Consider the following 14,837-nt stretch of genomic DNA (forward strand, 5'->3'; position numbering starts at 1 on the left):
CCGCATTTACTAACTTATGTATTGCTGTGTTAATAATTCTTATTACTATTAGATTATCTCCACAAACACTGCAGCACACGCTCTGCAAGAATCACATGTGCTGCTGTTGTATGCATCACAGTGAGCGTGTGCTGCAGATGTGATTCCTTCTAAGCAGCAAATACATAATAGAACAATATGCGTGCGTCATGTGACTGGTGTACCTGTGTGTAACGCACGTCACAATATAACGGTATGCATACACCCATAGAGCACAGGTATGCCATTGTTATTGAAAACACTTTTTTTGAACAATTTGGGGTAAGATGACAAGTGGGCATAGACATTCATGCTAACTTCATTTTGATTGATTAGAAGGAGCAAGATTTAAGGATATTAAGCTTGTGTTTAGTGTCCCTTTAAAGCAAATTGTGAACTCAACTGATTGGCCCTTTGTTTTGGGTTAATATTCACCATGCAGAGGACTGTAAAAAAGTAGTGAATTGATATTAGTGTTAAATAAAGAGAAGCCCAGGTATACAACTGAAAACTAATTGTCAAAGTTGCATCAAAGATAAAAGAGAATTTATGCTGAGCATTGTGTCCTTTTAAAATCCTTTTTAATCAAGACAATGCAATTTACTGTCTCATACCCACAACTCTGAGAATAGTCAATACACATATTATACAATGCTACATTACATGCCTCATCCTGCTATACTCATGCATCATTCAGTCAGGTTCATACTGTCCTAAATGTATATACACATATCCAATTTTATTTCCCGTAACACTCTGTATCCCATCATGCATTTCAGTTCATATAATGTAAGACTTTTTGTTCTCCACTTCACCTGGGTGTCAAGGAAGATAATTCTCTCCTGGCTGATGAAAAAATCAATACCACTTGTCTGGTTCCCAGCCCTCTCCCTTACTTCTTGGCTCTGCATCCTGAATACAAATGACCTGTAACCCAGATTGTTAAAGAGAAGAACATGTACTTTCAGTCAGTAATTGAAGTTGTCTTACTCACATAAGGAAATAAAAAACTAATTTTTGTATTAACAAATTCTAATATATTAAAATTACAAACACTTAAATGATCCTATAAAACGTAATTTTTTTTACCACAGAAAAAATACAGAATTAAGTATGTTAATTGCTATATACAAAGCAGAAAACCTAAACAATGAAATCAAAGTATAATACAGATATAAAATATAATTTGCAGACAAAGAGGCGTGATGCAAAGACACTGAGAAATATGATGCTGCACAATGACCCAAGTGATAAAAATGTTTTCATATATTTAATAACAAAAAACTGAGATTTTCATCACCTATCCTAACTTGTGTTTTAACTCACTGTTGCCCCCTTGTGGACATTTGGTTATCCACTTATTAGATACACACTAGATTTCAATAAAAAGCATTTGTCATTATCTTTTTCTACATTGACATGAACAGGGAAACAATAGACATTCCTTTCCATTTAGTTGGCCACAGACCCTACTGATGCAATTAGCAGTAATTGGTGACCGTGCTTTTGATATTTTGTTCAAGATTCTTATAGAAACAATAATATATACAACATGATTATTATGACATGTTATATATATATATATATATATATATATATACACACACACACACATATATACACACATACATATATTTATATACATATATTTATATATAACATAAATTATGCTTACCTGATAATTAAATTTTCTTCCGTGGGAAAGAGTCCACAGTCACATTTATTACTTGTGGGAAATAAGAACCTGGCCACCAAGAGGAGGCAAAGACACACCAGCCAAAGGCTCAAATACTCCTCCCACTTCCCCTATCCCCCAGTCATTCTGCCAAGGAACAAGGATGAGTGGAATATCAAGGTGAAAGGGTGCCAGAAGACTACACACGAAAAAAGTGTCTCAAAAAACAGGCGGGGGGCTGTGGACTCTCTCCCAAGGAAGAAAACGACATTATCAGGTAAGCAATATTTATGTTTTTCTTCCTAATGGGAAAGAGTCCACAGCAGCATTCATTACTTGTGGGAAAATTATACCCAAGCCAAAGAGGACACTGAATGCCAAGAATGGGAGGGTAAAAGGCGACCCATTCTGAGGGCACCAGGACTGAACCACATCCCATAAATAAAAAAGTCCCACTTTATCCAAAAGCAAGGAACAAAAAACAAGAAGAAAAAAAGGCACCAAGGACACAAACGACAGCCCAAGCCTGGGTAAAAAGCCAATGCAACATCACCAAGCCAACAGGACTCGAAGCGCACTAAAGTCCAAAAGGCAGATCCCATACACACGCCCCCCCATAAGGGAACCCTGACCAACAACTCCCTAAAGGAAGAAGCAAGGTAGAGGGATATCAAACCAGAACCCTGTCTTCCAAAAGACAGATCAACTAGCTTGGGAGACTCCGGAAAGCCTCACTAGATGCCAGAAAAAAGCGCATCATCAGTCAAACGCGACCAAGTCGGAGACCGAAAAAAGAGAACAAAAAGTATCTCGAAAAAAAGAAAACCACACCGACTACTAAGTAGCACGCTATAGTGTGGCCACAGAGAAAGGGAAAACAACCCCCTTGTCCAATTCCCCAGCTGGAGGGAACCACAGAGTTCACCTTAAACCGAAAAGGAGACCAAGGTGCCTCCCTACGAGAACCCCGCGGGCCGGGAGAAAAGGAGCCAGCAAAAAACAGTTCCTAGACAAAACAACTCTCCATGGAGGGAAAATTCAGAGATCCAAACCCCCCGAGAGCTCAGAGAGCACCTCAACAGGGACCCATTGTATCCGAAATAAAAATAAGTCTGAGGATCTACCTACTGCCGTATATTCCACGCAACTGCAGACTATAAATTATGTAACACCCACGCACCATTGGGTTCAGTTTGTTTGTAATTTTGTCCTCAAGTGGGGCTTCCCCTACATGTTGCTCACTGTGACGTTGGCCATAGGGTATATCTAGTCGATTGGCCTCTCACTGAGTGTTACCTATGGTTGACAGAATTCTGTGGATTCTCTTAGTTTCCTCCCTATTTGATGGTGGGCTAATTGAGGGCATATGTTTGTGTTATACTATGCTGGTGGCCTCATTTAAATTTATTTTTCCAGTTGGTTTCTACACAATAGCCTTAGTTTCCTTCTAAGGTTTATAGTATGGCTTAGCAGTCCGGAGTACCTCGGGCATGAAGTGGTTTTTGACCCCAACAGGTGCAATGTATGTTTTACTCTAGCTGCTTGCCACCATTTAGGCTACCCTGAGGAGTTGATTACGCTTGGGTTTCAATGCTGTTCTACTTGCAGTCTCGTAGTGTTGCAGCCTTACTAAACTTTGGGTTGTTGTTAAAATATATTACTCTATATCGGGAGGTGTGGTATTTTATGCTTCGCTGTTGTTTTACAACATTTGGGGTTGAGTGACAGTTCCGCTCCGCCCTATCTCGTTGCTAATAGCGTTTATTTATGCTACTGCTGGTTTACGGGTCTATGACACTGACTGATTAACTGATCTAGCTACGTAGCCACACGCCCCCTGGTTTGTACCAATAGGAACGCTCCTTTTACGTTTATCTCGGTACTAATAGCGTTAATTTATGCCACAGCTGGTTCATGGGTCTATGACACTGACAGGTTAGCAGATCTAGTTACGTGGCCACACGCCACCTGGTTTGCACCAATAGGAACGCTCCTTTTACGTTTATAAGCCGCACAAGTGCCCCAGTTGTAATAGTATATTATCCTGTTTGTGGAGCACGGCTATGTGCCAAAATGAGGTAAAGTTAGTGGTTTTTCTATCTTCTGTTTGTTTCTATAATGGTCTGTATGCATTGTTAGTTTTCCGCGATACTGAGGTAGTTTGTTGTGATAGAGGGCATATTCTGTTGTATGGTATTTCTGTATTGAGTCCGGATATACATTATCTACATATCTCTTGTTTTTACTAAGCGGGTAAAGTTAGCGCCAAGTTCACAACTTGGATAGTTGACTTAATATTGTTTTGGCACAATATGATTTCATAGTATCATGAGAGCTGTATCTTTTTCAATATGCACAGCGTCTTGAGTAACACTTTTATTGAGTGTACCATATCCTCCCACATGAATAGCGGCTTGCTCTATATGTATAACCCTGTGGTAGTTCGTGGTATGTGTCTAAGCAATATCATTTTTAGTAATATTTTACAAGTGGATTTTCCATTGTGGTCGTGATCCTTCTAGGGTGTATCTATTTATTAAATGTGTGAGCTATTAACTATATAAGTATGCTCCATATATGATATAAGTATATCTAGTACTAGTGTACACTCCCTTAGTAGGTATTATGGTGTGTATGCATTTTGTGTAATGTGAGGCCGTTGGGTGATAGGTAATCTGAATGATTCCTTACACTATTCGCTATGGTTCTATGTTGGTGATTGACTAGACATATGTGTGCTTGGATAGATATTGCTCATTTGTTAAGATCTATCCTCGCTTGTGATCTGTATCTATATAGCACCCTAGATAAATTTTATGAATTTTGCTTATCATCATGAGGATGATAGGAATTCAGTAGGTTAATATTTTATTACCCTGGGATATATGATGAGAGGTATGCAGCGTGATATAACTAGGCAACTCTTGTTTGGCTGCTCTGCAGTTTTGTCTCTAGAGAATAGATCGTCTCTGTTTGAAGTCTGTGTGTATCATGGCCTCTTGGTAGACTTGAGTTATAGTTTATCCTGTTGTATGGTTTTAATGTAATATGGCAATGGTGTTGGGTGTTTGTTTTCACACTTGATTGTAAAATTTGTGTTTGTATATATATTTTTTCTTTTGTTCTACAGATTTTCTTTGTCTTGAAGAAGGCTCTAAAGAGGGCCGAAACGTCGACTTATATTGTGACTTTGATGTGATCCGTAATAAAAACATATTGTTTCTACGCAAATCCTGAGAGTGCCCTTCACTTCCAACTACAAATTGTATGTATATATATATATATATATATATAAAAGAAAATTTATGCTTACCTGATAAATTTATTTCTTCTTAGACACGATGAGTCCACAAATCATCTTCATTACTTATGGGATATTCACTTCCTGGTCAGCAGGAAGAGGCAAAGAGCACCACAGCAGAGCTGTTAAATAGCTCCTCCCTTCCCTCCCACTCCAGTCATTCGACCGAAGTTAGGAAGAGAAAAGAAAAGGTGCAGAGGGTGACTGAAGTTTACAATAAAAAACATCCTGTCTTAAAAGAACAGGGCGGGCCGTGGACTCATCGTGTCTAAGAAGAAATAAATTTATCAGGTAAGCATAAATTTTCTTTTCTTCTTAAAGACACAATGAGTCCATGGATCATCTTCAAGAAAAAAGGATTGCCGGCTACTGCAACAGTGGAGTCTTTTATTGATCCATAAAACAGCCAACAGCAAAAGTTACAATACACAGAATGGAGGGGCTCAGCTATTCTTACGCGTTTCACGCCCGTGGGCGCTTACTCATAGAACATGAGCACAGGTAAAAACGAAGCTGTATTTAAGGACCCAATATCCAGTCAAATGCATTCTTAAAATGACGTATGTCTGGAATCAATGCATGTATAGAGTAAAGCACTCATGGGTAAGGGGTCATACTTAAAGACAGCCACATCTAAAATCAAAGTTGACATTTACATGCAGAGATGGTAAGTAGAAAAATTGGCTAAGACTATAGGTAATATTTATTTATCTCTTTTTCTCTTTTGTAGATACAGAAAAAAACAGTCACATAACTAAATAACCAATGACATTAGATAATTGCTACACTGCCCACATGTAATAGATCATAAATTTATAAATAAATAAATTAATAAATAAATAGATAAATGAATTATAGGTTATTGCATATGGTATATATGTATAGAAAATTTATGTTGGTGATGAATCATATTATAAATACAAAACAAGCAACTTAATAAGTGGCCTGAATATATGTAGATAAAATCATGAGATAAATTTACAAAATAGTTCATCCATAAATACACACATGCAGAATATCCATAAATTCATTACAATACTCAGATTAATCTTCAACAATAATATTAAATCCTTGTTAAAAAATTGCATATTAACATGTGGGGTCAGGATTCATTTTAATGATTATGATGATGGTTAAAATACTTGTGTTGTCACTCCACATAATAACGCATGTCCCATTCCACATTCATACCCTGAGGGGATTGTGTTTTCAATTTATAGATCCAAAAGAGTTCCTTCTTATCAAGGATCTTATTTAAATTACCTCCAATTACAGGTATTCTGGCTATATCTATAATTCTTATTTTTAAATTAGGGACATTAGTTAAATGAAAGAGATTAAAATGCCTGGCTACTGCCGAATCTTTATTGAAATTCTTAATATCTCTTAGATGTTCCCTGGCACGTGATCTAAAATCTCTAGAGGATTGTACATCATATTAAACCCCCACACATATTACAATCCAATAAATAAATAAATAACATTCTTAGTGAGGCATGTTGCATAAAACTCTATTTGAAATGTGTCTCCTGTGACATGGCTAGCAAATGTGCTTCCAAATTCCATGTTTTCACAAGTAAGACAATTAGTTAAATGAGCTCTAAAATTGCCAACGCCTCTAAGCCAAGTGCTTTTGGAAGTGTTATTGGAATTGACCATGCTAGGGGACAGTTTGGTAGCCAGGGTAGGTGGCTTTTTTGCAACAAATCTGCATTTCTTTATGTATGGTTGTAAAGTATCATCCCCTTTTAAAACATTTAAATGTTTTCTAATGATATTGCAGATAGTGTTGTAATGTACCGAATATTCGGTGGAGAAGAATATATCTTGCACGTTTAGGTATTCTTTATTATGGACTTTAGAATGTCTATTTGGATTATCTTCCCACAGTTTAATTTCTTCATACGTATTTTTTAACAGTGTCTCGTCATACCCTCTTAATATGAGCCTTTTTATGAGCTCTTGGGCTCCTTGAGTGTAATTCTCTAACGTATTAGCATTACGCCTTAACCTAATGAACTGCCCCCTTGGAATAGATTTTACCAAATGTTTAGGGTGGCAGGAAGAGGCATGCAGGATAGTGTTTCCTGCTGTCTCTTTTCGGTAAGTTTTAGAGACGATCTTTCCAGTAAGTGGATCACCCAGTAGGGTTAAGTCCAAGAAATTCACCTCATCAGAGAGCATTTCTCCGGTAAATCTGAGATTGATGTCATTGTCATTAATATAGCTCAAAAAGTCATCAAATTGTAAAAGTGTCCCTCACTATAAAAATCAAATCATCAATATACCTCATGTACATGAGTATCTCTGGCCTGAAGTCCCTACCACCTTTATTATTGTTATAGATGCTTCTGTATTCCCACTCACCCACAAATAAATTGGCATACGAGGGGGAAAATTTGGCCCCCATTCCCGTGCCTTGATTTTGTAAATAAAATTCAGAATCAAAAATAAAATAATTGTGGGTGAGTAGGAAATACACAACATCCAGAATATGTATTTTTACATCCCCTGGAAATGTAGTTTCATTATTGATAAAGGACTCCAGTGCCCTACACCCATGCACATGAGGTATCGATGAATATAGAGAGATAGCGTCTACAACAACCCACCTATAACCTTCCTGCCATTTAAAGTCTCATAAAACACCCAAGAGATGATGGGAATCTCTTAGATAGCTGTATAGATTATTTACTATAGGCTGTAATAGGTTATCAATCCATTCGGACACAGGCTCAAGTAATAAGCCTATGCCCGAAATAATTGGATGCCCCGGTGGGGACACTAAACTTTTGTGTGTTTTTGGCAAATAATGGTAGATGGGTATGGTAATATGTGTGGGTATAAGCTGTCTAGCTTGTTCATCAGTCAATATACCTAAACTAACAGAGTAATCCAATAATTTACCAAGTTGGTTTGTAAAAACCCTTGTGGGATCCCCTTGTAATTTAAGATATATGGATGTATCTCCCAATTGCCTGTTGGCCTCTGCCATATAATCTATTTTGTTGAGAATGACGACATTGCCACCCTTATCCGAATTCCTGATGACAATGTCGTCATTCCCAGCAAGATCACTGAGGGCCCTTCTCTCAGAGTTAGAGAGATTGTCCCTATAATTTTCTGTTTTGACTTTCTCTTCCAATTTTAAGATGTCTTTCTCCAAACGTTTGTGGAAGGAGTTAAGGAAGCTGCCTTTGATGTGATCCGTAATAAAAACATATTGTTTCTACACAAATCCTGAGAGTGCCCTTCACTTCCAACTACAAATTGTATAAATACATATATATATATATATATATATATATATATATATATATATAAAAATAAAAGAAAATTTATGCTTACCTGATAAATGTATTTCTTCTTAGACACGATGAGTCCACGAATCATCTTCATTACTTATGGGATATTCCCTTCCTGGTCAGCAGGAAGAGGCAAAGAGCACCACAGCAGAGCTGTTAAATAGCTCCTCCCTTCCCTCCCACTCCAGTCATTCAACCAAAGTTAGGAAGAGAAAAGAAAAGCCAAGGTGCAGAGGGTGACTGAAGTTTACAATAAAAAACATCCTGTCTTAAAAGAACAGGGCGGGCCATGGACTCATCGTGTCTAAGAAGAAATAAATTTATCAGGTAAGCATAAATGTTCTTTTCTTCTTAAAGACACGATGAGTCCATGGATCATCTTCATTACTTAAGGGATCTAATACCCAAGCTAGAGTACACGGATGATACGGGAGGGACAAGACAGGATACCTAAAAGGAAAGGCACCACTGCATGAAGAACCTTTCTCCCAAAAGCAGCCTCAGCTGAGGCAAAAGTATCAAATTTGAAAAACTTTGTAAAAGTGTGAAGAGAAGACCAAGTTGCAACCTTGCAAATCTGTTCCAAAGAAGCTTCATTTTTGAATGCCCATGAGGAAGCAACAGCCCTAGTAGAATGAGCCGTAATCCTTTCAGGAGGCTGCTATCCAGCAGTCTTGTAAGCCAAACGTATAATACTCTTCAGCCAAAAAGAAAGAGACACAGCCGTAGCTTTCTGTCCCCTACGTTTGCCTGAAAATACCACAAACAAAGAGGAAGACTGGCGAAGGGCTTTAGTCGCCTGTAAATAAAACTTTAAAGCACGAACTACATCCAAGTTGTGCAAGAGCCTCTCCTTCTTAGGAGGAGGATTAGGACACAAGGAAGGTACAACAATTTCCTGATTAATATTCCGATCAGAAACAACCTTGGGAAGAAATCCAAATTTTGTACGTAAGACAACCTTATCCGCATGAAAAATAAGGTAAGGGGGCTCACATTGTAATGCTGAAAGCTCAGACACTCTACGAGCAGAAGAAATCGCTACCAAAAACAAAACCTTCCAAGATAACAACTTGATATCTAAGGAATGCATATGTTCAAATGGAACCCCTTGAAGAACCTTGAGAACTAAATTAAGACTCCATGGAGGAGTAACTAGTCTAAACACAGGCCTGATTCTGGTTAAGGCCTGACAAAAAGACTAAACATCAGGGATATCAGCTAGACGCTTGTGTAACAGGATAGATAATGCTGAAATTTGATCCTTTAAATAACTTGTAGATAATCCTTTCTCCAATCCTTCCTGAAGAAACGACAAAATCCTAGGAATCCTAACTCTACTACTCCAAGAGTAGCCCTTGGATTCACACCAATAAAGGTATTTAAACCAAATCTTGTGATAAATCTTTCTAGTAACAGGCTTGCAAGCCTGAATCAAAGTGTCTATGACAGAGCCAGAAAAACCTCGCTTGGCAAGAATCAACCGTTCAATCTCCAAGCAGTCAGCTTCAGAGAACCTAGATTTCGATGATGGAAGGGTCCCTGAATCAGAAGGTCTTTTTGAAGCAGAAGTCTCCAAGGAGGTAGAGACGACATCTCCACCAGGTCTGCATACCAGATCCTGCAAGGCCAGACCGGTACTATGAGAATCACTGAAGCCCTTTCCTGTTTGATCCGAGCAATCACTAGTGGAAGGAGAGCAAATGGAGGAAACAGATATGCTAGATTGAAGGACCAAGGGGCCACCAGAGCATCTATCAGCGCCGCCTGAGGATCTCTGGATCTCGACCCGTACCTCGGAAGTTTGGCATTCTACCTGGATGCCATGAGATCCAACTCCGGCTGACCCCATTTGAGGATCAGACTGGAGAACGCATCAGGATGAAGTTCCCACTCCCCCGGATGAAAAGTCTGTCTGCTCAGAAAATCCGCCTCCCAATTGTCCACCCCTGGGGTGTGGATTGCCGACAGACAACAAAAATGGGCCTCCCCCCACTGAATTATTTTGGAAACCTCTGTCATCGCCAAGGAACTCCTTGTTCCTCCCTGATGATTGATGTAGGCCACTGACGTTATGTTGTCCGTCTGGAACCTGATAAACTGAACCGAAGCTAGTTGCCTAGCCAGTTCCCAGGAGAGTATTGTAGATCGCTCTCAGTTCCAGAATGTTTATGGACAAAATAGACTCCAACTGAGACCATATCCCCTGAGCCCTTAGGGAGCCCCAAACTGCTCCCCACCCCAGCAGGCTGGCATCTGTTGTCACAATCTCCCAGGAGAGTCTGCGAAAACACGTTCCCTGGGAGAGATCTAGAGACAACCACCAAAGAAGAGACTCCTTTGTCTCCTGTGCCAATAGATGTCGAGGGGACAAGTCCAAATAATTTCCGTTCCATTGTTTGAGCATGTCCAACTGCAGAGCTCTGAGATGAAAGCGAGCAAACGGGACGATGTCCATTGCCGCTACCATCAGACCTATTAACTCCATGCACTGGGCCACTGAAGGACGAGGAGAAGATTGCAGAGCTCGACAAGTATCGATAATCTTTAATTTCCTGATTTCTGTCAGAAAAATCTTCATAGACAGAGAGTCTATGATGGTCCCTAGAAAGGTCACTCTTGTATGAGGAACTAAAGAGCTCTTTTCTAGATTCACCTTCCACCCGTGTGACCTTAGGAAAGCCACTACCAGGTCCGTGTGTGATTTTGCTAGTTGAAAGGACGGCGCCTGAACTAGAATATCGTTGCCGCCGCAATGCCTCTTGAACGGAGTACAGCAAGAAGAGACCCCAGAATCTTAGTGAAGATTCTGGGAGCCATGGCAAGACCGAAAGGAAGAGCCACAAACTGGAAATGCTTGTCTAGAAAGGCAAACCTTAAGAACCTGTGATGATCCCAGTGAATGGGAACATGTAGGTACGCGTCCTTTAAATCTACTGTTGTCATAAACTGACACTCCTGGATCATGGGAAGGATGGAACGAATAGTTTCCATCTTGAAGGACGGTACTCTGAGAAACTTGTTTGGACTCTTGAGGTCTAGAATTGGTCTGAAGGTTCCTTCTTTCTTGGGAACCACAAACAGATTGAAATAGAATCCCATACCTTGATCTTGTGGTGCAACGGGAACGATCACTCCCAGAGCTAAGAGGTCTTCTACACAATGTAAGAACGCCACTCTCTTTGTCTGGTCTGCAGATAACCTTGAAATTAGAAACCTGCCCCTGGGAGGACAAATTTTGAACGCCAGCTTGTATCCCTGAGACACTATTTCTATAGCCCAGGAATAATGAATGTCTCGAACCCAGGCTTGAGTGAAAAAAGAAAGTCTGCCCCCTACCAGATCCATTTGTCCCGGATCGGGGGCAAAACCTTCATGCTGTCTTGGAGTCATTAGCCGCCTTCTTGGATTGCTTACCCTTATTCCAAGATTGGGCGGGTCTCCAATTAGATTTACCTTGTTCCTGCTTAGTTGAGGGAGAAGAGGAAGAGAATCCTTTGAAGTTGCAAAAGGAACGAAAATTACTTTGTCTTCCTTTCTGCCTAATCTTTTTATCCTGAGGGAGAAGGTGACCCTTACCTCCCGTAATGTCAGAAATAATCTCTTTCAGCTCAGGACCAAACAGGATCTTCCCCTTGTAAGGGACAGCTAGAAGCTTTGACTTAGATGAAACGTCCGCAGACCAAGGTTTCAGCCATAAGGACCTTCGAGCCAAGATAGAGAAACTTGAAATTTTGGTCCCCAACTTAATAATTTGAAGGGTGGCATCTGAGATAAAGGCGTTAGTTAACTTAAGAGCCTTTATCCTGTCCTGGATCTCGTCCAAGGGAGTTTCTCGCCTGAGGGCATCAGCCAGGGCATCAAACCAGTAGGCTGCCACACTTGTGACGGTAGTTATACAGACCGCCGGTTGTCACTGCATACCCTGGTGAACATACATTTTCTTGAGTAGAACCTCTAATTTTTTGTCCATCGGATCATAAAAAGCACAACTATCCTCTATAGGGATAGTAGTTCTCTTAGCCAAGGTTGAAACAGCTCCTTCTACCTTAGGAACAGTTTGCCAAACCTCTTTAAGGAAACATCTTCTTGATGATCGGAGGAGAGAAAGGAATACCAGGTCTCTCCCATTCTCTATTAATTTCAGAGGCCTTCTTGGGAACTGGAAAAACATCTGTAAGGGAAGGTACCTCATAATATCGGTCTAACTTGCTAGACTTTGGAGGGACAACCATCACTGTGGAGTCACTATCATCTAGGGTAATTAAAAACTCTCTAAGTAAAAGACGAAGATGTTCCAGTTTAAACCTGAAAGATACCACTTCTGAGTCCGTCAAAGGTAACACCTCCTCCGAATCTGAGATTTCTCCTTCAGATGCCAGAGCAGGAACCTCTTCCCCAGATCTGTGAAAAGAGACTTCTAAAATAGCTACAACAGCATCAGAAACCTCGCCAACTGCAGAAATGGACTTTCTCTTGCGATGGCCCTGCAACATTGGAAAGGCAGACAAAGCATCAGAGATAGTAGTAGACATAAGAGAAGCTATGACCTGTAGTGAAATTCCAGAAGGAACTATAGTAGACGTGCAGGGCACTGCTGGCGAGTGCGAAAATTTTTGGGACACTTGGGGAGAAAGTTGCTGCAGAAATTGACATTCATAAGAGGACTCTTAGACAACATCTATCTGAGAGGAGATTGGCTCAACAAAAATGTTATCCCTAAAATTCACAGTCCTTTCTATACATGTAGGACAGAAAGGGATTGGTGGTTCCACATTTGCATAAAGACATAAAGCACATGTAACAGCTTGCACCTCATCTTGGTCCATCTTTTCACATAAAATATTGATATTGAGCAGAAAAAATACTGGGAATAGCAATAAAATAAAATTATCAAAAACCGTTACTGTCTCTTTAAATTTAAAAGTTTTTTCTTTCTCTTGAAAAACTACTAATTTTGCTGTAGTTATAAAACGGTTAGAATATTTAAGCAATAAGGAAACCTCTGCACCACAGCAACCTGCTAAGGTGCTCCTACCTTGACCAATGCTACCGGATCCCTGTAGAAATGATCCGTTACCACAATCTGCCAGAAAAACCAAACTCGGACCGCATCCATGCTAAAAGCGCATGAAAAGGGTTCTACATGCTGCTCTAGCCCAGATAAACCCCAGTAAAGCACATCTGAAGACCTGAAACTGCTTGGAAATAGTGCTACAAGCAGAGGCCCAAAAAACAGGAAGTCCTGTCCCTCGTGGGCGTGCTGCAAGTCTCTGCTTCCCTCTCAGGGAAAAAACTAAAGTGAAACCACCGGAGCCCTCCATTATAGTGAGAATAAAAATAGCAACATAACTCCAGCCCCAGTGCCTGCACCAAATCACTGCCCAAGTAAGATTTTTACTTATTTTCTGAAAGTCTGAAACTGTCCCCACATAAGTAAGATTTACCATTAACCCATTATATACTGTAGTGCTAATGAAACAAACACTGAGACGACTTAGATCCCAGAAAAAGGCAGCACTTACCTCAAACACTGCCTGGTAGTAGGGCAGTTCCCAAGCTTGAGATGTCCTCTCCCTCACATTGGCCTGAGAGATAAGCTATGCTGAGTCAGTTACAATCTCAGGCTGAAGGATATTGGGCAGCTGAAAATTACGAGGCGCAGTGAGAATTGTGTCCCACCAGTTCCCATAGCTCTAAAGCCACCAGAGCTCTACTATAGAGACTGATATGGACTAGGCTACACCCCAGAACAAAGTAGCACTCTCTGGCACTACTCATAAAACAAAAAACTATTGATTGAAGAATCTAAACTAACACCTCACTTTACCTGCTTCCTATCATTAACGTAGGCAAAGAGAATGAGTGGGGTGGGAGGGAAGGGAGGAGCTATTTAACAGCTCTGCTGTGGTGCTCTTTGCCTCTTCCTGCTGACCAGGAAGTGAATATCCCATAAGTAATGAAGATGATCCGTGGACTTGTGTCTTTAAGAAGAAATAAAAAAAAACAGAATTTATGTTTACCTGATAAATTACTTTCTCCAACGGTGTGTCCGGTCCACGGCGTCATCCTTACTTGTGGGATATTCTCTTCCCCAACAGGAAATGGCAAAGAGCCCAGCAAAGCTGGTCACATGATCCCTCCTAGGCTCCGCCTACCCCAGTCATTCGACCGACGTTAAGGAGGAATATTTGCATAGGAGAAACCATATGGTACCGTGGTGACTGTAGTTAAAGAAAATAAATTATCAGACCTGATTAAAAAAACCAGGGCGGGCCGTGGACCGGACACACCGTTGGAGAAAGTAATTTATCAGGTAAACATAAATTCTGTTTTCTCCAACATAGGTGTGTCCGGTCCACGGCGTCATCCTTACTTGTGGGAACCAATACCAAAGCTTTAGGACACGGATGAAGGGAGGGAGCAAATCAGGTCACCTAAAAGGAAGGCACCACGGCTTGCAAAACCTTTCTCCCAAAAATAGCCTCAGAAGAAGCAAAAGTATCAAACTTGTAAAATTTGGTAAAAGTGTGCAGTG

The 14,837-nt window shown here is 40.3% G+C and overlaps 1 protein-coding gene across 4 annotated transcripts in view; it reads right to left on the bottom strand.

Annotated features, from left to right (window-relative positions):
• The window catches only part of SMG9 (SMG9 nonsense mediated mRNA decay factor), a 169,364-nt gene that overhangs the window by 38,392 nt on the left and 116,135 nt on the right, over nucleotides 1-14,837 (bottom strand). For all 4 annotated transcript variants that reach the window (XM_053691213.1, XM_053691214.1, XM_053691212.1 and 1 more), the window contains one exon: nucleotides 834-945. In XM_053691213.1, the coding sequence (XP_053547188.1) occupies nucleotides 834-945 (112 nt within the window). The remainder of the gene's footprint in view (nucleotides 1-833; nucleotides 946-14,837) is intronic.

Source organism: Bombina bombina, chromosome 8 (assembly GCF_027579735.1).
Source record: "Bombina bombina isolate aBomBom1 chromosome 8, aBomBom1.pri, whole genome shotgun sequence".
Taxonomy (NCBI): domain Eukaryota; kingdom Metazoa; phylum Chordata; class Amphibia; order Anura; family Bombinatoridae; genus Bombina; species Bombina bombina.